This window comes from Oryzias latipes, chromosome 21 (assembly GCF_002234675.1).
Source record: "Oryzias latipes chromosome 21, ASM223467v1".
Classification (NCBI taxonomy): Eukaryota; Metazoa; Chordata; class Actinopteri; order Beloniformes; family Adrianichthyidae; genus Oryzias; species Oryzias latipes.
The window spans coordinates 17,663,326-17,686,154 of NC_019879.2; the positions used below are offsets into that span (position 1 = coordinate 17,663,326).

Genomic DNA, 22,829 nt, shown 5'->3' on the forward strand with positions numbered 1-22,829 from the left:
ATGTCTGCAAGTGGCTGCATCAGAATGGAGTGGTGCAGGGAGCTAGTGGCCTTCTGATTCTGGCTTCCACATCACAAGTTCAATCTTTTTCATAAATACCTGATTAACAACAATTTCAATAAAGAAATACTCAGAAATGCAATTTTAGGCTTAATTTTGTATATATATGTCCTCCATCATCAAATAAATGCCAACAGATTAAAAATACAACAACAAAAAAACAAATTTTCTAGGACTATGTCTTCAACTGGTAAATCTCAAGTAGGTCAGCTTGTTTGTGCTGACTAAACCCTTGCTCTTTCCTCCTGCAGGCTCTTCACCAATCTGCTTCTTCATGCAACCCTCCCTAAAAAGCTAAAGTCACACGCCTAAAGATTTATATTTTTTTTTTTCATGATTCACCACCTCCTGAAGGAGAGGTGAGGAGCAGCCACAGCTGTGCTCAAAAACCAGTTTTGGTTCAACTTCTAAAATAAAAGTCAATCTAAGTCTTGTTCCTGAGTGCCGACAGAGAGGGACTGAGTTCATGACAAGGCCTGATCATGGAATCAATCCCACAAGCCCCCAGGCTCTGTCTGGGTGGACTCACCACCAATGATTTTAATGAAAAATGCTGAATGTGATACAAGCAGTAGGTCTGTCATATTGATGCTTGTTCACTTTTGTACAAGGGCAGCTTTGCTGTTTCTCTCCTTGTCTAACATGGAAGAGAAAGGGAGCTGCCCCCACCTTAGACTTTGGAGGAATCAGAAAAGAAAAAAAAACAATCACTATCTGGGTTGTTTTTACTTTCCTCTTCAACTATCTGGTCCTCTAAACAACTTAATAACAAGTTCAAATGTATTTTTAACCTGTTTTATTTAGAGAAAGAAAAGAGAATCTGTGAGGAAGAAAATAATCAATTATTTTTCCAAAAAGAGATCCCAAAACAGCACTCATGCAGAGATGTAGGGGATGTGAGACATGCTGTTTGAGGAGATTTTTCCTCCTAATTAAAAGGTGTGATCACCTGCGGTTCACTCTAAGCAGCACCGTATTTGGGCGATAATGCTATTCAGTGCAATCTTTCAAACAGTCAGGCCACTATTTCCCACAATTTCCATGTCCCAGCCAATGAATTTCTGGGCGCATGTCAACGTGTCACTCAACGCCGCATTAGCATGATAAGTACATGCAGATGGCAACCGAAGCTAGTAACCTTTCACGAATCATTTACAGGGAAATTGATGGATTAATTGGCTAAAGTTCATTACAGCTGAGGTCTCATCAATACTGCGCATCTCAATTACCCCTGCCACTGAGATGTCATCTTCAGGCAGACCCCCCACAGATGCACATGCACTGACAGAAACACATGAAAGGCTTTGATTAATAATTCTGTTAAAAGTAGTTTTGCTCCCATTTTTATCTATAATATCCCAAAGGAAATCAACTATTTTCAGAAATACTTATATTTTTATCCTCTTATTTTTTTTTTACCTTGCATTCGTTTTCAAATGGAGAGGCCTAAAGTGACATTTAAGTGGCTAAAGCACTAATATGCTTTGGAATAGTAGGATGAAAAAAAGAACAAAAACACAATAGATAAATATTCCGAATTGCAGAATCGCAACAACATAGTAGAAATGAAAAGATGGTTGTGGAAGAAGCTAAGGAAAAACATGTTATGTGTCCTTGCAGAGGTCCTGCATTAATCAGTACGACTTGTGAACAGTCAAAGAGTAGCAGAGCAGAAGAAATGGAAAAATTGGTTGGTTGTATCTCAGGCCGTGGGCCGTGCAACCTTCACCTTGACAAATGTCTGGTGCCATCCATTCTAACAGACAGAGGTGGAGGGAAATGAAATAGTGGGGGTGGGAAATCTGTTGATGATGAGTATAGTAATCTTGTTGGACACTGCTTTCTGCCATTTTGCTCTGTTAATCTTCACACTGCTCCTAACCTATGAATTTTTGAATGAGCAAATACATGTATGTGTGTGTGTGTAGTCCACAGGAAAGGTCAGTGCTCATCTTTAAAGCACTTTTCAACCTTTAAAGGTTGAATCCTTTGTCCTTGCATGGATGACACTTCATTCAAGGCACTACAAGATGACACAGAGGCACACAAAGAAACATCTCTTGCCAGTTTAAATGCCTGTTAACACTTACGCTGGTGAGAAAAAAGAAAACATACTAGCATTCGGAGCATAGAATAATGATAAGTAAAAAAAAAAATATCTACCATGGTACACAATATGAGATATATTTGATAGAAAATGAATGAGAAGAGCAATGACAAATTCAGCAAAGTTCTACTTTCTTTTTAATTAGTGGTGTTAAAAATAATGTCTTGTTGACAAATTTTATAAAGCTGCAGCTTCAGCATTTTTTTCTTTACATAGATCAGCCAATACAGCCTTATGCAAGTTGAAATCAAAGTAATATTTCTAAATTTAATTATTTTTTTCGTTCATCTTCAGATTCCTTAGTTAAAAGTTTCAGCATCAGGGATTCAAAAAGTGGTTATAAATGCATATTTTCAAATCTATGACCATGTGCCTAAAGACAAATATTTATCCTACATTTTTTTCCAACTAAATTTTAATTCATTTCAGCTTTTTTTTCCCCTTTTTTTTCTTTTATTTTGTTTTTACCAAATATATCAAATCAATAAATTCAGTGTTACTTTCCTTATCATTTAGTCAAATTTTTAAAAACAATGTGTGCTTTTGATGCTAAATTATCCTAGATTCTTTTAAACTACTTCTCTGCGCTCACACACCATGACTTCCATCTTTATAGAAAACAAGTATTTTGATGTTAGATGTTAGAAAGTACAGATTTAAAATTCACTCATTTCCAAATGATGTCAATGTATTTTTTTCCCCCACAATCCTTCATGGTCAGTGTTTTTAGAAAATAAAACCTCTAACACTCTTTTACTGATTTGCTTTTACAATGTTAGTTTGGCAGCCTCTTTTTAAACCAAAATTTTGACTAAAATAAAAAAAAAATGCAGCTGTGCATTTAAAAAAGGTCATTGTCCACAGCAAGGCAAGGGAATCCAGAACATCATAAGCAGCCTCAAAAACACATGCTTCCCTACTGTTTCACAGTATTTGAGAGAATCTGAAACCTAAATAGAAAAAGATGCACGCACAGGCTCTCTGAGGTCGTCCAAAGTGCTGAAATGTCCACACTTGGCTGCATTGTGGATTGCACAGTTGTGTTTGGCATTCAGAGTGAAGGGACAGTTAAAGGCCTGACCACTGAAGCCTGACCGCCTTTAATCAACACACGCTCACTAGCGTGCACAAAAGGTAATTCCTTTCTCCCAGATGTGCGCATCCACACATGCACTCATGCACAATGTTTCATCTGACATCATTTCCAAGTTAACTGCGATTGATGAAGATGAAATGTCATCGCTCGGGTTCTTGTGGATGGATAGAGATGGCTGGAGTGTGGCATAAATGAGTGCGGAGACCTCTTTTTTACCTTCATCAATAGTTGGAGCACAAAATTTAAGGACGCAGGGAATCCATTGATCATTTCTGAAAGATGGGAAACTTTGCCGACTGGAATATCTGTAATTTGAGCAGGCTACAGAGTCCCCACACAATAAGGAATGTGCATGTGAACATCTCTGCTAGAAGAAATCCCTTTTGTGTACACTTCCATGTAAACAATTTTTTTGTCTTTTTTTTTTCTGAGTTATCACAGCTTCTGAAAAACTAGTAAACTTTACAATAAAAATAAAACAAGTTAACGTTTTACTTTTAGAATGGTATAACTAGAAATCATGTATTCTGTAACCCTTGTATTATCTTAGACCCTTACATTGACGTGTTCTCCCTACTATGACAAAGGTGGATAAAGATGGAAAGATTTCATGTAATCCATGGACACCAGTGAGGTTCACAAATCATTGAAGAAAAAAGGTTCAGAGCACTGTCTAGTGGGTCTAGATGACCCAACTCCCAATGTTAAAGTGCCTAGGATAGCACAAGGGTTAAAGTAACACTCTGATGAAAATTATGTTTTTGCTTACTTTAAAATGTTTTCTTTTTGATGATGGAAGGCATATAAAAAGAAGATTAAGCTCAAACTTGCATTTCGGAGTATTTCAATATTCAAATAATTGTAAATCAGTAGCAGACGAAAACATAAAATGGATTTTTTTTTTCTGTAAAAAATAAGCTGGACAGGCCACAAGCTCCCTGCTTCACTCCGACTCAACCGTCCCACCCACAACTCTGAGGCAAATTTCTAATGAACTATTGCAGCTCTGTATGATCTATGCCCTAGATAATGACAATTTTTATATATTTATTTGGGCTACAAACATAATCATAATTTAAACAAGGACTACTGGGAATGTTTTTAAAATAGGTCAAACATGATCGGAGTGGGTCTTTCATAAACGGAAGTGTAAACAAAACAATATTAGGCCATGAAATCTGAGCCTTAGAAATCTTAATGTAAAATAAAATGTTATTCTGGATTTGTAGATTCACCAAAAACATCTCCTCCATCTAATTTTGCTCCTTAAATTATGCAAGCTAGTAATAAAGGTAAAAAATGCATTTCAGTAGAAAAAATATTGACATGAATGTTCAGGAAAAAGTACTTTATTTACCCACTTTCTCAAATTTGATTCTCACATTTTTAACACGAGTTGCATTTCCTTTACCTATGAAATCTTGCAAATTGGATTTGCAATAAAACATTCTCTTGCATTCGAAAAAACTTGCATTTTTGGAAAAAAAGTTTCTGCACTTGGAGGTGGTTTTTGAGGCGAATCAAAATTGAAATATTTTGCAAAACCGCAATGGAAACACTTTTTTTCAAATTAAATGTGTCATGTGAACCACAACCGGATGACAATACGCTTCCTTGGTAGGAACTGGCCGCCTTGGACACTGCACAGTGGATGTCGCAAGAGGCCCCACAGCATCACACAGCTTTTCAAAAGTTGAGCGTGTCATGCAGCAAATTGTTGGATCGAACAGCTCCCCTGTAGAATCACTAACCATGAGTTTCCAAAATCGTGGTTAGTGATTCCTCCATAGTCACGTGCACCTGTAAGGAGCTTGCTGCTCCATGACCTGCATAAGACGGATGCAGACGTCTCCTTTGATGGATGATGATGAGCGCTAGTGAATGTATCTGCTGTAAATCAAAGTATTGTTCACATCTGTCATCCTGTTTTTAAATGACTTTTCGCATAAGTTGGTTTGTGTTTCTTCACATAATTATGATTTAACAGTGTAATCAAATTTTTTTTTTTTGACATTTCTAAAAATCTGATGAAGTTGTCCACATATGTGTAATGGAAACGCAGCTATGGCGTAGCTGTATTGTAAAGAAATATATTTTCAACAAATTTAGCATTCTTTCAACACAGCAAGTAGTCATTAAAAATAATAATAATAATAATAAAAACAATAGATGAGCTCCAATATAGTTTTGAAAATGAGCTTAACTTTTCCCACCAAAAGGATTTTTGGGATTTGATGGAAGCAGCCAATCTAGAACAACCAGTAAAAGCCCTACTACTGCCTCTAGTGGAATGACAGTAAACTAGAGGGCAGAAAATCTGAACCAATTAATATACAATGGGTTTTTAAGGAAAATTTGGATCATGCTAATGAAATAGGGGTCTTAGAAATGCGTCTATCAAAAATTATATGTATGGTTATGCAGGGTTAAAAGTATGTAGAGCTGAGAAAAATTTAGGCCTGTCCTAGTTAACATTTTGTAATCTGTCATTGTAATCTTCCCCTTTAATCTTCTCACCTCTGGCTTTCTAATGACTTGTATATATTGTCAAATGTGCTACTAAAATTTCTTTTGTGCCCTAATTACTTCCTGTCTTATTTTTATAAACACGTGTAAAAATACAAAAAGACTCCCAAAGGAACTCAGATGCTTCAACTCTTGACAACCTTATTGAAATGAAAGACACTAAAAACATTAACACAAAGGTTACCTCTGCAAGGTCACCAGTGCACAAGTGAATGCAACAATTCAGATATGATCCGGTGGTGAGTTACAAGGGAAACCCAGCAAAGTTCCTCGACAAACATCTGTCAAATTGTGTAACATTTCCACGCTGCGCTGTAACTCCCAGTGCTTGCTTTTATTAGAGAAATGTTGTGTTTGTTAAAAATGCTTAGGTTCATGTGTGTCGATGTGTGTTGCGTTGCAAAATGGAAGATCAGACAGATGCCGCGGCGCTGACGCTTACGTAGCGACACTTGGGTTTTTCAGGTTGAAACGACAATGAGAGGTCTCTCAGCTGAAATCAACACATCACCACAAAGAGATGATGCAGCTGACAAGTACTCACGGCGTCGCCGTACAACCGCGTGCCTCCATAAGTGAGGCACTTGACAGCCGCAGCTTCTGAAAGTATCAAAGGAATGCCGACACATCTTCAGCACAAGGGCAGCAGAATCAAGCAGGAAACTGCAGGTTACTTTATACTGTATTTATGGGCTGCTTTGCTCATCCAGCAATGTCGAATTTATAAATGATGAGGAAAACATTTGACTTTTTCTGTTGTTTTATGCTGCTATTTTGGAGGAATTTGTATTACATTGAGAAGTAGTGACAGATAAACGAGCTGCAAAACAACAAGAACATAATTAAAGAATCCATTTTCAGGTTTCATCTAAAAAGGAGAAAGCTGATGATGACTTGACAACAGATGTCAATGTCTACAAATGTTTCTAAAGGGGAATGTGTGCCTCCAGTGCTTCCAGCTGGAGTCTCTATCCCAAAGACAAACTGTTTCTATTACTTTCTGCTGCATTTATCTCACCCTTCTCCTCCTTGGCCTCTCTTCCCAACTATTTCCTTCTCATCTTGGAGAAATGATGGGGTGAGTCTTGTGCGCCACTCCAATGGTTCTCTGCTCTGTCACATTACATGTGTTTCCAAACACGCTCTGTCTGTCAAACAGCACGTTTCCTGCCGTGCTTCCATCCTTGTGTCTTTGGATGTCAACTGGCACATGTGTTCCAGACTGCACTCACAGAAAAAAAAAGCATGAAGCTAAAAGCCTGGCATTCAATGACCACAAAAACATTTTTTTCATTGCTTTTTTTTTTTTTTTGTCAAGCAAAACTACTTCAGACATTTTCTTTTTTTTAGTAAAATTTTGTTTTCTTGATATCAAACACACATTTTGTAAAGAGGCAAAAAAATTGACAAGTACAGAAAGTAAATGAACTGAAGCTAAAAATAAAATTTCAATGTAAAATTGGGATAAAATAGCTTTGATTACAAGAAAATTGCTTTTTATAAAAACATTTTATAAACTGACAAAATAGTTTGCGTCCCTTTTTAACCATTTCCAGTTCTACTAGAAACTAGTAATCCTTATTTAGTTGTGTGTTTCTGCTTATGCATGTGTGCATATTCATATACAAGATATGTATATGTATATATATATATGCATGCACACATCAGACTTTATGTAAAGATACGTCTGTATAGAAATAATTTTGACGAGAAGAGAGAGTTTGCAAGAGATATTCTTTCTCTGCAGCACTCTGATATAGGCTCTCCTCTGTGTGCATGTGTGTGTGTTCAGTTGAATTCCTGAGCCTGTGGTTACCAATAGCTTTGAAGTCTCAACAGTACCAGGGCCCCGGGGTGACAGGCCTACCCACTACCCCCAGTCTGCATTGGAAGCCCATAAAGAGAAAAGCAAACAGGCAATAATACCCGGAATGAGCGAACCTTTTCGGCATCCTTGGCTAATGCTTCTTTGGTTGTGCACGCCAGAAATGCACACACGCGCGCTGGCATATAGGCATCCGCACACGCATACACACAACTAAATCAACAAAATCTGTATAGATCCTGGTTTAAGGCAGAAAGTCATTTCAGACGTGCAAACCTTAAGCATTTATTTTTTCTCTGAATGCATTTTCTTTTCTTAAAATAATGTAATGTTCTTGTGAAATATAAAATAAAAATAAAATATTGTTGTTGTTTTTTGGCAGATTCTACTCATCTTTCCCAAAGAAAGATGATGCAAAAAAAAAAAAAAAAAAACTATAATTAAAACCAATCAAAAAAATTTTTGGACTTCAGACTTATGCAAAAACAGACTCTAAATCCTAAAAAGGCTCATTGGGCAATACTGATTTTGAAATGACAGAAAGAAAAAGCAAAAGAAAATAAAAAACAACTTTAGAAAAATACTTTGCTTCACACATTTTCATTGACTCCAAGAAACTTTGGCCGAATAAAAGTAAAATAATAGATAAGCCTCAAAAACTTTATTGACTATGTATGGTCATGCAGTATTTTTCAATACAATAGAAGACTTGCATGAGCTAAAACCCCTTTCTTAAGCAAAGTCTTAACAAACATGAAAAAATACACATTTTGCATCAGGACAGTAAATAATTAACACACCGATTTAAAACTTTGTTTTTTTTGTTGTTGCAAAAGTTCCACCTGCACGACATAAAATAATGGAATTTTGTGTTAATATACATTTACTATATATCAAAAACAAATGAACATTTTATTTATGTAAAATAAATCAAATACACACACACATATATATATATATATATATATATATATATATATATATATATATATATATATATATATATATATATATATATATATATATATATATATATTTTTTTTTTTTTTTTACCTAGACACCATTAAAATTAAAAATGATATTTTTATTTATTTAAAAATTATTTTTGAGAAAAGCCTTGCACAGAAAAATTGAAAAATGACAAAAAAGATTGCCTTTAGTTCTGCTCACATTTGGTAAAGTTTTAAGGAAGTGATACCTAACAAGTATTACAACGTGACTCCTCAGTTGCTTTTGTTTAAGGAAAAAGTTTCAGTTTAATTTGTAAACAATTATTTTGATGTGGATTTCTGATGCATAAAGGGTCATAGATTCTTTTTTTTTTTTTTATCAGGCCACTAAAGTGCAGCATTAGCATCTTGATTCAAGAGCTTACTCCATGGAGCTCTTGATCCAGGGCTTGTTCTTTACTTCCAGCTCCTCTACTCCTCTCCAGGTCCAAAGGGGCTAAATGCCAGGGAGCACACAACTCAAAAGGCCCAACAGAAGCCTCTACACTAAACTAAACTGACAAGAGAAGAGGAGACTTGAGCAACAGAACACTAGTGTTACCACCCAGCCATGTACAGTATAATGAGTATACGCAGGAAAACACACACTGGATGCATTTAACTGATCTGACTGCTCGGATTTGGTTTGCAAATGTGTGTGTTGGGGAATCTGTGCTGTTCATGCACTAAAGGTAGAGGTGCCCTTCAGAGAGGAACACCCAACAGTAGCAGGCTATTGTTATTCTGCACTATACCATGCTGCTCCTGGTGTAAGCGTGTGCAGCTACAGTATACACAATGTCTTATCACAGCAGGGTTCTGATGGGAAAGAAGGCACAAAGGCCCAAACAATGTCAATGAATGGGACACAGATCTCATTTTTTGTGGTGATCTGTGCATTTCAGTGTGTTTGCCAGAGTGTGCTTAACCTTTTTTTTTGTGAGAGCAAGGATGTGATATAATGGGGGTTTTCTGCAGGAAATCAGAAGCAAATGTTGGCTTCACAAAATTAAAGTTCAGCACGCCTAATGTAAATATTAGGATTGTAAATTCATGAAATTATTTACAGAAAAACGTTGTTAACGATTTTCTTTTTTTTTTAATTTTGTTTAACCAATTATTTTACATGTTGAAAAACTTTTTTATTCTTTAAAGATCTTCATGCATTCTTATTGTTTATGTAAAGATTTAAATGAGCTTTAATAAATCACAAATAAACATCAACTTAAGGAAGAAATTAGCTGCAGATAAAACTTTCTGACCACACGGGAAGGGCCTCAAACACAAACTAATAAAAAAATATACCAAATAGAGTCCAACTGATGTGTGGTCTGAATAAATGGCATTGAGACATGCAACTCCACCACCAGAGGCCCTTTTATCCGTAGTGTGCATGTAAAACATTAATAACAGGGAATTTAATTACAATCTAAAGCCAAAATAGTTGCTGACCCAGTTCAAACCAAGCCTGTGTTGTTTGATTGGATGATGGAGGTTTGCGTGACAGCCTAAATGGAAGATGTATAATTCCGGTTCAAAATGTCTGCTAGGAAGCCAAGCAACTCTGTGCACGAGGGCGGCAGTTAAATCGCTTAAGCTGGAGGGTGAAGAGTGATATAAAACATTTGACATGAAATGGACGAATGGCTTTGAACAAGCAGCCGAGACAAGCAGTATAGCATAGGATGAACAAAGAAGCTGGGATGAGAGGACAGTAGCAAACAAGAAACAAAAAGAGCAACTTTTATTTACTGAAACCGAGGCAATAAAAAACATGTTTTTCAGTATATCATCATACCTTAAATGTTTTAATTTTCACATAATGCAGCAAGATAAAACTATGCTTTATTTATTTGGTTAAAATCTAGTTTTCTGAAACTAGAACTAAAATAATATTTGTTTGCACCTAAAAAAACTCTAATTACCCATATCATTCTATTCCCACTTTTTCATAGGACTGCCAATTTAAAAATAAATAAATAAACATACTACTTCATTGCATTGATATCCAGTGCAGCTGAAGGGCTGAACATTTGGCCTTTGGGTGTTTTGTGTTTACTCAAGTGAAATAGGTCATTTTCTGGAAATGAAAATCCAAAACCTTGATTTACAATAAATAAAACCTCAAATGTTTCCTGTCTCCTATTCCAAATTAAAAAAAAGAAAACAAGCATTCAAAAGGAAATAAAAAGTATAAAGTGACATTGTCATGTGTTTCTCTGTGTTGTGCATAAAGATTTTTTTCTGTACACTTTTTATAATAGGCATTACTGGCCTGGCAAGTTTGAGGATTGTGTGTCTTGATAAATCCAGCAAGAATGTAAACCTGCGTCTCTCCTCGGCATACAACGAAGCAGCTGCTTATAGGTGCAACACACACACACACACACCACACACATTTCAAAAACAGGCATCCGTTTGCTGTTTTAGGATCAAATTAAGGGTTGCAAGAATTTCACACTGATGGTAGATAGGAGCTGGTTTCACCTGCTCCAGCCTGTTGTAATGACAGATGAAAGACCGACTTAGAGAGATTAGATCTGGCCTCACATTCGGTGTGGAAAGGATGAAGGCTGCTCACAAAACCTACAGTAATCCAGATGATGACTGACGATACCTTTCAAATTTTAGCGGAGCTCCATATCAACTCCTTTCAGTGACATTTATAAAGGCATTCCCTGTAACTAGGAGAACCAAAAAAAAACAACAACAACATGTATTTATATTAATACACACTTACTGTTTGTGTGATTCATCGGTCATTCACACCAGATACAGAAACACAACCAGGAAAGTGCATCGCACTCTTGACGTCTCACTGTCTACGACAGACAAATTTCATTTGTTTATTTATTTTTAAACAGCTTTCTCCCTTTCAGCAATATTTCAGGAAAACACACTCAAACAGCACAGCAAGGAACAGTGGTAGTCTAATATAAGAATGCACTCTGTTGAAGCCCTTGTACACCATGAAGCCTGTATAAACAAACACAACTGCTCTCAAACTCAAAGAAATGCACAAGAAAAATAGATTCATGTGAGAAATATAGACTACATTACAATAGAACCTACAGTTGCATACTAAGATAAAATGGATTCTAGTTTTAAAACAAAAACTTTTCTCTTCATAAACGATCCAATAAGCTAATTATTTACGCAACGCAGCTTCCCTTAACACATTTGAAGGCCCATATGTGTGCGTTGAAGGTCAGCGACATGTAAATACTCAAGAAAACATTGCTCAAGCATCTGTTTCTATCCGTTTTAGTTGGCCGTGGCACCGTATATAGGTTTTCATCTCACACTGCTGGTGTGTGTGTGGGGAGCACGCCACATTCAGCCATCTATCTGTTAACACAGGGGGCCTGCAGAACAAGCTGCATGGTGGGGCCCTTGACGGCTGCATACAGGGGCTGTGGGGGCCTGTTGGTGCAGCTGTCCCACTCCATGGTAACATAAGACCTTATTAGAGTCCATTAGAGCACTCTGAAACTAATAAGAGATTGTCAAATACATCCAAACATTCACACAATTTACCAAGAGGCAGGAAGTGAAAGGAGGGTGGTGGAAGGGTGTCTGCCATTTGTCTGGATATTGTCATTCTATTCTTTTTAACTGCCCTCTTTTCGATTTGACGGAAAATCCAGAAACCCAGCCGGATGTGTAATAATATACAAGTGATGATCAACGGTAACCCTTCCCTCCTTTTTTATTTACCTAAGAGAAAAATGGGGCACTTTAATGTGTGGCGAAATAAACTCCCTTTCACATTTATATTTATTTTTGTTGCGGTTTGAATTTGGCGCACACGGTTTTCATCTGACAGCTCTATGTTTATCCTGTGATTGGGACAATGAGACGGGCTCGTCTGGAGTCCACAGCTCCAGAAAAAGAGCCTCCCCCGGCCCTGACAGCAGGGGCTTGACCCGGTAAAGCGCCTTTGATCTTTAATTAACACTGGGCATGCCTCTGGAGAGGAGAGAGTTGAGGAACAAGGGACCATGTGGAACAAGCTGCAATAATTGAAAATGGTAAAAATCCACCCTTTTGCAAAACTTTTACACCAGTTTCAATGTGAGACCTTGGCTGCTGTCAAGACGGCGCAGCTTCATCTTGAGCTAGATCACTCTCAAGACATACAGAGTAGTGAGCAAAAGCAAAGGCATCCTTTTTGACAAATATTGCTATCACTCCAGTGTGCAGTTTTGATTTGATTTTTTGCTTGTTTTTTTCATTTTTTCATTCAGCAAAAAAAAGTTTTCTGGCAGAAAAGAAAAATCTCTTTGTCTTTTTTTCTACTTATAATGGAAATTATTATTTGTGTTCAAATAAAAACTTGGATTCTTAAGCGTTTTGTAAATGCCATGTATTCAAATTTGTTATTCAGTGCTTTTGTGAAACCAAAGTTAAACAACAAAAACAAAAAAAGATCTTAAAGGAAAAAACAGGGGAAACTTGAGTAGCTAGAAAAAGATTTCAACTTCTGCTTAGCCTTTGACCTCACTGGTCGTCTAAATCCAAAGGGAGGCTTAAACCTCCTACTGGAGGCTCATTTAATCAGTGTTGGTTGAAATGACTGACATAAAAAACAGACATTTTTCACTGGAAGTTATCTCAACAATTCAGCAATTCAGCGCCAAAAGTCAAAAACAAAGTGAACACTGTAGTTCAGCTTGCATTTCCTTGCCTTCCAACAATCAACAGCAAGAAGACACTGCCTCTCAAACAGAGCAGCCATGGGATCAGACAATGAAAGACAAACACATCTGTGACCATCTTAAAGAACTCCCCACTCATACTTTCACCAGCACCCACAACCATCACCGCCATTGCTTCATGATTCACCATACACTCCAAGCCGCTCTTTTGTTCTGCCTTATCAGACCCATCTCTGCAGCTCTGGTTAAGATCTTTCCAGAGGTAATGATGTGTCACAGAGAAGATTGCTGTTCAAGCACTCTACACAGCATCCTTTTGCTGGATGAAACATCATTTTCAAGCACACAACCCATCCAGAGACACTCAGGGATCCATGGGTTTGTTTGAACGTCTCACATACAGAATGCATGCTAACAGAAAAACACATACACACACTGTGGTTTTTTTTCCACATTAAAGCTCTTGAGTTGACAGATAGGAACTATGGTCCTCAACATCAAACAGTCTAAATCTGTAGACCAAAAGAGGTAAATAGATATAGGTATGACAGGCATAAACATAAAACAATGGATGATGGGTAAAGAAAAAGTTGGGTTATTTTGTCTCAAAAACTGAAATTCATGATGGGAAATATTTTTTTAAAGTTCTTACTTTGGCAGGTGCTGCTTCTCTCCTCGTATCCTTGGTTACAGAGACACTTCCCGATGGGCACAAGCCACTCCCCCTCTGTGCTGCAGTACATTCTTGGAGGTTCCTCCTCTTTGGAGTGATTCACACACGAACCTTTGACCTCAACCAGAGATTGGGAGTCCATGGGCACCGTGTCAGGGAAGGAAGCCAGATTCCTCACAGTGTATGGGCACTTTTTAAAGTAAACCCTCACGGAAACTAAAGCAACACAGGCCCCCACGTCCTGGAACGCGAGGTAGAAACCCTTCTTGGTCAAGGGCCCCACCTCACGCACCTCAATGTTCAGTTTGAGAATGCGATCCCCAAGATCCGTTTGGGTAAAACTTTCATCAGCAGCGATGGTGTCAATCTTGAGGTACTGATGCTCTCTAAAATGGCTTCCCTGGTCATCATCTGTCTCCAGGTACAGAAGGTTGAAGGTCTCCTTGCATGTCCCCAGGACCAAAGGGATGGAATTGCAGTCCCTCAGAGTGAACTTCAGCTCCACGTAGATCTTCTGCGCCGACTGCCGAGGGATCCAGTTGGTGCGAAGCCAGTTGTTCTGGCTGTACTCCATCACATTGCAGACCTGGAAGGTTCGTATGGGAGTGTAGTGCTCATCCACCCCACTGATCTCCTCCCACTGGAAAAGAAATAGGGAAGGAGAGGTCGAAAGGAGAAACAGAGGAAGGTGGCAGGAGAGGAGCAAACATGAGGAAAATGAAGCCGGATTAAAGAAAAGTAGATGAGATGGAGAAAAATTGTACAGAAAATAGTGGTTGTGTGAAGAAAACGATGGGGTTATTACAAGGTTGGATAGAAATAAATAAGAAGTCAGGACAGCAGGTGTTAAAAGATTTAAAGAGGGTTGAAGATTTGGAAAATTAAGGGTTGGAGAAATAAAAGGAAGGGGGGAAGAGCAGAGAAAAACAAAGTTATCTCTACCCTGTAAGCATTTAGAGATGAATTATTCAGATCCAGAGTCACTGTTGCATGATTCTAAGTATCTAATAAAATCTTAAGGGTGAACAAAATTACACTACAAGATCTTAGATATATTGCTCTAATTAATTAGAAGCAAATTTGCTGCCATCGCTAAAATTCCTTGATTACGATGACAATATCCGTGAGAAAAATTGCAATTAGTTCTTTTATTCTAGGTTTTTATTGTAAAAATGGATGCCAGAATGCTTAATGAATGTTACACAAAAAGAAAAATCTTGTAGTGTTTTCATTTCCCCACCCTTTTTTCTAACATTTTCTTTTTTCTAAAAGTGAGGACTTTCAAGCTGCAGTCATGGTTATTTGCATCACAACACTACTTCTACGAAAAAGGAAACGTGCTGAATCCACTATGACACAGAAGAAGCTACGACGTTTATAGACAGATGTGAGTGAATACCAGGAACGTTCGTGTCTATCTTACATTTTCCCTCCACTGGGAGAAAGCAAAGAGAGAGGAGAAGAGAGGGAAAAAAAAAACAGAAAGAGAGCTGGGTCATTCCTTTTGAATTCAACACTGCAGGAAGACTCATTGGTCATGCACTCCGGCTTTGCAGTCCCGGAAAGGGAACACTGACTCACAGCCATGAGGAAAAGACAAACACCTGAAACAGTGGACTCATAGTGGTTAAATTTATGCTTATTTTTTTTTAAGCAAATAAACCTGTTAATGGAGGCTTTTCTATTTTAAATGGAATTGTGGCTGATGACACTTTTTTTTTTTTTTTAAAACAGACATGTACATATAAAGACGGTCTTCATTGATCAGATTTAAAGACCCACTCTGATAAAAATCATGTTTTTAGTGTTTTCAAAATGTTCTTGTGGCATTTTTCTGACGATGGAGGACATATCTTAAGAAAATTAAGTTTAAAATTCCATTTCTGAGTAATGCTAGGTTAGGGTTGTGAGGCCTGTAAGCTAGAGAGCCAGTAAACAGACGGATGATGGGAAGTGGAGGCGGACAAATTTCCAATGAACAACTGCTGCTCGACAGAAACTATGTCCTAGAAAACAGCAGTTTTTATTTAATTATTTTTGGCTAAAAACAGCGCTGGGAACGCTCTTAAAAATAGCTCAAAAGATGATCGGAGTGGGTCTTTAAAGAACTCTCTCATTTCACAAAAAAACCTATGCTTCAACACAAACAGAAACATACTCTCACATAAGAATCATGTTCAAACGTTCAAAATACTTCACATTTACTTCAATCAACGACTAGCTAAGAACGTTGCTACATCTTCATGTCTGTCAGTGTGTGTGTGTGTGTGCATTTTAGCTTTTGAGCTGAAGGATGGCCTCTTTCAGTCCCATAATGAAGTGAAAGGCATGTGCTTGAGAGCAAAAGAGAAAAACCAGAAGAACTAAAAGACACAGAGCTAAAAAAAAAAAAAGGGAAGTATGAATGGGGAAAATGGGAAGACAACTGAAGGGAAAGACTCACTTTGTGTTTAGTCTCCCCATCAAATTTTCTCTGGCGTCACCGTATTCATCAGGGAAGCAGCTGAAGCTCCCGGCAGGTCTAACCATAACAAGGAAATGACTACAGGACTCAGAAGGGCTAAATATGGAGCTTTTGGGCTAAACTTTATGTTTCACATGACTTGATTCAGAAGTTTAAAAGCTCAACTTTAAACATGGAATGATGTGATGACACACAAAAATGTTTGATGACAGAATTTAGCACAATTTACAGCCACTTGGAGAGAGGATCTGCCACTGAAATAAGTGGCTCTGTTGACATTGATGTGTCAATATATATGCTGGAATACAATAGTAAAAGCTAGAAACGTGTTGTTTTTTTTAGCACTTGTGAGCACTTAATCTTGTAAAGGTCTGTTACTGGGTGGCTGACTTTTGAATTATGAAGTAATGTGGAAAGAAATATGATTTTTTTTAATTTTGTCACGTATTCCTTACACTTCAGTTCAGATTTCAATTATTTAATTAAGACTCTTGTTATTTGTTTAGTTCACATAGAAATAATTTAATTTCAGAGTTCATCTACAATACAAAGTGCATTTTAACAGTTTTTCAAAAAATGTTTTTATTTCAAAATGAAAATAAATATGGAGTTAAGGTTACATCTACAGGATTGAAACTGAAACGTCAAACTTATTAAGTTGCAAATCAACCATAAAGTGGATAAATGCTATTTGATCCACCAGTTAGTGAAAAGATACTAAACTACTGTACTTTCTTTTTTCTTTTAACATAAGAAAAGCCCTTGTTTTAGACTAAAAAATTAAAGAAAAAGCATAAAAATTTAATTACGCTGAGTTTTGATAATAAACCTTACATGTACAGTTAGTAACATTGCAATTAAATAAACTTAGAGTAGAGTAGTAGAAATAATAAATAATAAAGGTAAATATATCTGACAATCCAACAGGCAAATGGAAAGAAGCTGTCCACCACAGGCAAACTCCTTAGTACCAGAACTAAACTTTGACATTTTTCTACTCTGACCTTACAATCTCAACATCTCCCACTTCTGCTCCACAGGAAAGTTTTGCCACCAACTGAGACAACCCCCATTGGGAATGTGTTGAACTGAACGTCAGCAGGGATAAATAAAGGTCTAAAGTGAGCAGCTACCCCAAGGGTTTTCTCCAGAGGGACGTAACTCCCCTCCCTCTGTTCTCTAATTGATATATAATAACACAGGGACTCTACAGGAGTACTTTTGACCTCTGACCCTGACCTCTGATGGTCACGGCTGGGGCACAGGTTTGTGTGATACTGCCCTTGTGACTTTGATCTGCGCTGTAGGTGAAGCAGCTACAGGGACAGTAAAATGATGTGTGTTAACTTGAGCTGCTCAGAGTCTCTGAGTCAGCACAGTAGATCACACACCTCAAAGATACTGAGGTCGGTGGACATAGACCAGTGGAAGGGTGAAAAGTTCAGTCCAGTTCTGTTTTTTTTAAAGCATATGTCTTGGTCTTTCATATTTTGTACAATTTTCTAGAATATAAAGCTCTAAGGAAATCTAAATTACTATGTTTTCTGCTAACATGTATTTGGGGAACTCTAATGTAGGGTCAGTTGATGGCTGTTCGTGAACTTATTTGTAAAGAATCTTTTATTATCACTTGGTAAACTGATTGGAACCTTCCTGATGTTTGCTTACTTTTCTTTCACAGACAAATAACTCTCAATTTTATGAGTTAATGATTTCATCTCACTGGTATCTAAAGTGTCCAACAATTGGTGGGAGATATTTTCTTTGTGCTGCTAAAAAGGCTTAAAAGATTGCTGATGTTATAAATACACCTCAGATCATTTTCATTTATTTTCTGTAGAACAAAATGAAAGAGAACTTTAAGTAAAGTAAGAGTTTGGCATTGTATAAAGCTAAATCATGACCATTTAAATAATGAGAATCTAATGGTATCGAATATTTTTTTTAGTGATACTTCATCTAGAGGTTCATGCAACCATTTAATTTAATTTATAAGAATTCATAAAGATGATTGCTGTCTATTATTTACTTAAATGTAATGGTGCAAAGCAATTTTTTTTCTTTCTTTATGACTTTCAGTGTCAGAAAACTACTTTTAAAAGCTGGAACGTCTACAATAAATAAAGATCCAGCTGGCTTGTGGGATCCAAAGAGATCTGTGGGCTAACAGGCAATTGCAGCACATTAAAGGACATTTCATCAGCAGGGCTTACCAAAAGAAAAGTGAATGCACACCTCATACTTCACTTTTCTTCTCTGTGGACAGCTTTGAGCTTCTATAAGCAGCCTATGTTTTATGTTCCAGTGCTGGATACCTCAAAAGCAATCACCCTGCGATGCTGGAAGGACTGTTGATAGTGTGGCAATGGAATCAGTTCTGAAAATAGAGGACTCAGAAATATAATGCAAAACAATTTGTAAAAATTTTTGTTTGAATTTATTACTTAAAATAGATATGTTTGGTAATATGTTCGTTCAAAAAGGATATATCTTCCATACTGCAGTTCTAAGTGTTTTGTCACGTTGAAAGTATATTCTACAGTTACAAAATGTAATGACACAGCAAAAGAATATTAAGTGCCAAAATAGGGTAACAAGAGAATGTTTTCATTTCAACAGCAATTAATGGTTAAATTTTGCTTGCTTGGCTCCCACTTTGAGTGGCTGTTAGCCTGTTAGCGGTTAGAATTCCTCCCTGCTTCTCCAACCAGAGCACGCGCTGACCACAGTCTGTAGCAGGTAAGACACAACATACTAATCACCGCAGGACTTTTCCAGCGGGAGGCTCTTGTTTTCTTTACTAATTAATTCAAAGTCTTCTTTTTTTTTCTCTATCTAGGATTTTAAAAAGACATGTATTTTTTGTGTGTCTGTGTTTTTTCTTTTTTTTTGTTTATAGGAGCAATAAAGTTCAGCCGATGTAATTCTGAAATTTGTTGTTCTTGTTTCTACTCTGTTTTGTAAGTTTGGTTTAATATTTTCTAGGCAAATTAATATTGCTTGATAACCCTTTTAATGGCTGGTTTTAATTCTTTGGGAAATTTTGTTTTATGTACAGATTTAAAATAAATAATCTAAGCCTTCATCTAAAGGTGCATCCAGAATGGAAAAGTCTGTTGGACTTAATTTTGTAACCTAAATTGGTCTGGATCGAGTCCTGAACCTTACGTTTGGTTTGGATTCAGACTTCCTTCAACCGGACTTTTCAGTTTTGAACCAAAGCTTGTAAACAAAAGCACATGACTGAAGATCTCCTCTGTCACTGGCCAGGAATTACAAGGTCCACTTTTGTCCACAGCTCTGTTCACATCCCGTAACGCCTGGCTATGGGGCCAATTTGATCCTGTTGTTCCCCTCCGAGCACGGAGCCCATTCAGACTGAGGAGAAGAAGAGTGAACCGGAGCTCAATGCGAATGGAAATGAATCGAGACCACCTTGAAAGATGGGTCCTAGAATGGTTCCTGGTCCTGGACCAGGGTTTGCTCGGCTGCATTCAAACTGTAAATTTGTTCCGGATAATCGGGGGAAATGAACTGTAGTTCACTATAACCCTTGTGCTATCCTAGATGACCCCACACCCTTGCAGTGACGTGTTCTCCCTACCATGACAAAGGTGGATAAAGGTGGAAAGATTTCATGTAATCCATGGACACCAGTGAGGTTCACAAATCATTGAAGAAAAAAGGTTCAGAGCACTGTCTAGTTGGTCTAGATGACCCAACTCCCAACGTTAAAGTGCCTAGGATAGCACAAGGGATACACAAACTGAATACACCCCAACTTTTCCCAAAAAACATAGAAAGTCATATTTTTTTGTAAAGCTTTCAATAAGAAAGATCTACTTCATGGTAAGCTAGGTTTTTCCGTCACTCAATCTGCATGCCATTCATCAATTAAGCTTTTACTCTAAACTAATAGCTAAATTCCTTACCTTCTTTTTTCCAATCACAATCATATTTTTGATTTTAAATCCATGGATGTATATCTCTCTACATTTTAGATGCTTTTGCTGGCCGTCCCCCACCCCGTCCAATGCTTTGTCATTATCAGATGTCATTATCTGGCCCTAAACCACCATCAGTGTTTAGGCTCTGGAGTTTATTCATCTATGGTCTGAGCTTATCCCACCAGCATGCAGGACCTCATGAGCCTAGAATCTAACCACCAAAGACTATGGACTTATTTTATGTGCATCTTTTGTTTCACACATTTTTTTCTTTATTTGCATTCTTATGATCTCTCCTTAAATGAAGGTTACAATTTTAAGATGCTGTTGCTAGTTTCACAAATGTATCAAGAAAAGGTTTGGATAACACAAACTGTCATTGCTGAGAAAACTGTTGTGTGAAACCTAAATTATTCACAGGATCTATGACTTGATGCGGAAAGTATGCAGAAAAAATGCCAATGTTTTGCAAAAAAATGTCAAGAATGCATAAAAAAGCACAAATCTTTCATTGACTGTTGCTACAAAAATATCATGAACTGTGATGTGTTTGTGTAAAAAAAAACCAAAAAACAGGAGATTTCATAACAGTTGAGATCGGTGCTCATTACAGTTAAGTTGAACGTTTGTCATCTCAACTACAACTCTTTAAACAGAACAGTTCAAGCCTAGAATGTGCGCATGTAAATGTAAGACATGACCAGTTTCCAACAAAACTTGTGTTTCTCAGGCCTGTCAAAAAAAATCAATTTATCTTTTGATAATGAATTGCAGCAAAAATGATGGTTTCCAAATGCTGTAGTTGTACACAGTTTCTGGCAAAGACAGCAACTTTGTATCCCCTGTTGCCATGAAGAATCGAGCTCACGTTGTATATACCCATTAATTCTATTCTGCATGCACAGCTGGTGTCTAGGGTGTTGGTTTGTTGCTGAAGAATGCTTTCAAAGCATGCAAGAATGTAATCTTTAACAGTCTTTAGTGGTGGGCTGAGTCCCCTGGACATTGCAAAGCAATCAGCCTGCCTCCCAGACCGATAACAGTATATCTGAATTACAGGCACTCTAATACACAGACCCACACCCATCAGTCCATTCGGTGGCTCCAGGGTGAACATCTTGGGGAAGCTAAGCTCTTAATTTGTTCTGACCAGAGCCCGTTGTGTCTCAGTAGGCCAATAGCTGCGGCCTCGCCATCAGTGAGTGTGAGTGTTTGTGTGTGCATGTCTTTGGGAGAGGGGACTCGGTGCCACCACCACATTATGAGAAATCATTTGTGAGCAGCGGTCTCCCAGGGCACGGAGCTTATCGGAGCGCAGTCAGTGGATGACGTGAGTAATTACAGATGATTCACCTTGAGGACTTGATCAACAGCAATACATCTATATGTCTGTTTCGCTTGTTTCTGCGTACTCTCTCGTCACCCCCCCCCCGCGCGCGCCTTCCTCTTCCTCTTTTATCCTTTCTCTTCTTCTTCTTTTTGATCCTTCTCCCATTCTCTTCTATTCCTCACTGGACTTGCTCTCAGTAAAGAAAGGCTTTGGCTCTCATCCCTGCAGCATTTTTATGAACTGGATAACCACACACTTTGTCCGGGCTAGTTCAAAGCAAAAACTTGAAATAAAGCAGACTGCTCTGAGCAAACTGCATAACCTCTGTCACACATTCCAATGTCCACTTCTGGATCGAGGACCTAATATTGGAGATTTTTTTTTTTAAGTTCCTCGTAAAGGAATGACTTTGGTTTGCATCTCCATTAATCCTCTTCTGTATGTACTTTTTGTGAAGCAGCTGCAACTGCCAACTTAATGCTTTATAACCCCCCACCCGGTAACTATTTAAGGTTTTCTTTGAATATGTTTGCTGTGGTTCAGCTTCTTGAAGAAACAGCGTTCTTTGCTCTAGCGTCATGGTGCCACGGCAAAATACGGAAACAAAGTTTGACAGCTTCATGGAACAAATGACTGGATTACCTTAAGCCCCTGCCAAGGAGTAATTCTAACACTTAATAAAGAGAAAACATCTGCATCTATAATGTGTGTGTGTGTGTGCACAGCAGAGAAAGAGAAAGACAGATAACAGACTCAGCACAGGAGTCTAGCAGGTTAGACAAATAAACTGTGAAGAAGAATTCATCACAGGGTTTAGGATGCAAAGAGAGACTGAAGAGCAGAATTGCTTTTATAAGTCCATCATTACTGTCATGGTTATCTTTATAAAAAATATTCATAAAGGTTCTATTTTAGAGAGAAATTTTCAACTTTAGTTTTAATTTTATTTATGGCTTTAAAACAAATTCATTCATAAAGGCCCGTACACACTGTGACAAATTATGCGCGCGATTTTCGCCGACGTTTAACGCCTCGTGACTAAACAAAGGGCACCAATGAGAGTGTGCACACCGACGCGAAAAAACGCCACGCGTCAAAGCGTCAAAAAAAAAAAACGCCTCGGGTTTTTTTTTTTTTTGACGCGTTGCGTCGAA

The 22,829-nt window shown here is 37.6% G+C and overlaps 1 protein-coding gene across 6 annotated transcripts in view; it reads right to left on the bottom strand.

The window, feature by feature from the left end:
- Window positions 1-22,829, bottom strand: part of epha3 (EPH receptor A3) — a 96,065-nt gene that overhangs the window by 61,035 nt on the left and 12,201 nt on the right. For 4 of the 6 annotated variants that reach the window (XM_011489638.3, XM_011489641.3, XM_011489637.3 and 1 more), the window contains exons 3-4: window positions 15,358-15,369; window positions 13,914-14,574 (exon numbers count right to left, since the gene is read on the bottom strand). In XM_011489638.3, the coding sequence (XP_011487940.1) occupies window positions 13,914-14,574; window positions 15,358-15,369 (673 nt within the window). The remainder of the gene's footprint in view (window positions 1-13,913; window positions 14,575-15,357; window positions 15,370-22,829) is intronic. The other 2 variants (XM_004081693.4, XM_011489639.3) reach the window with 1 other exon arrangement.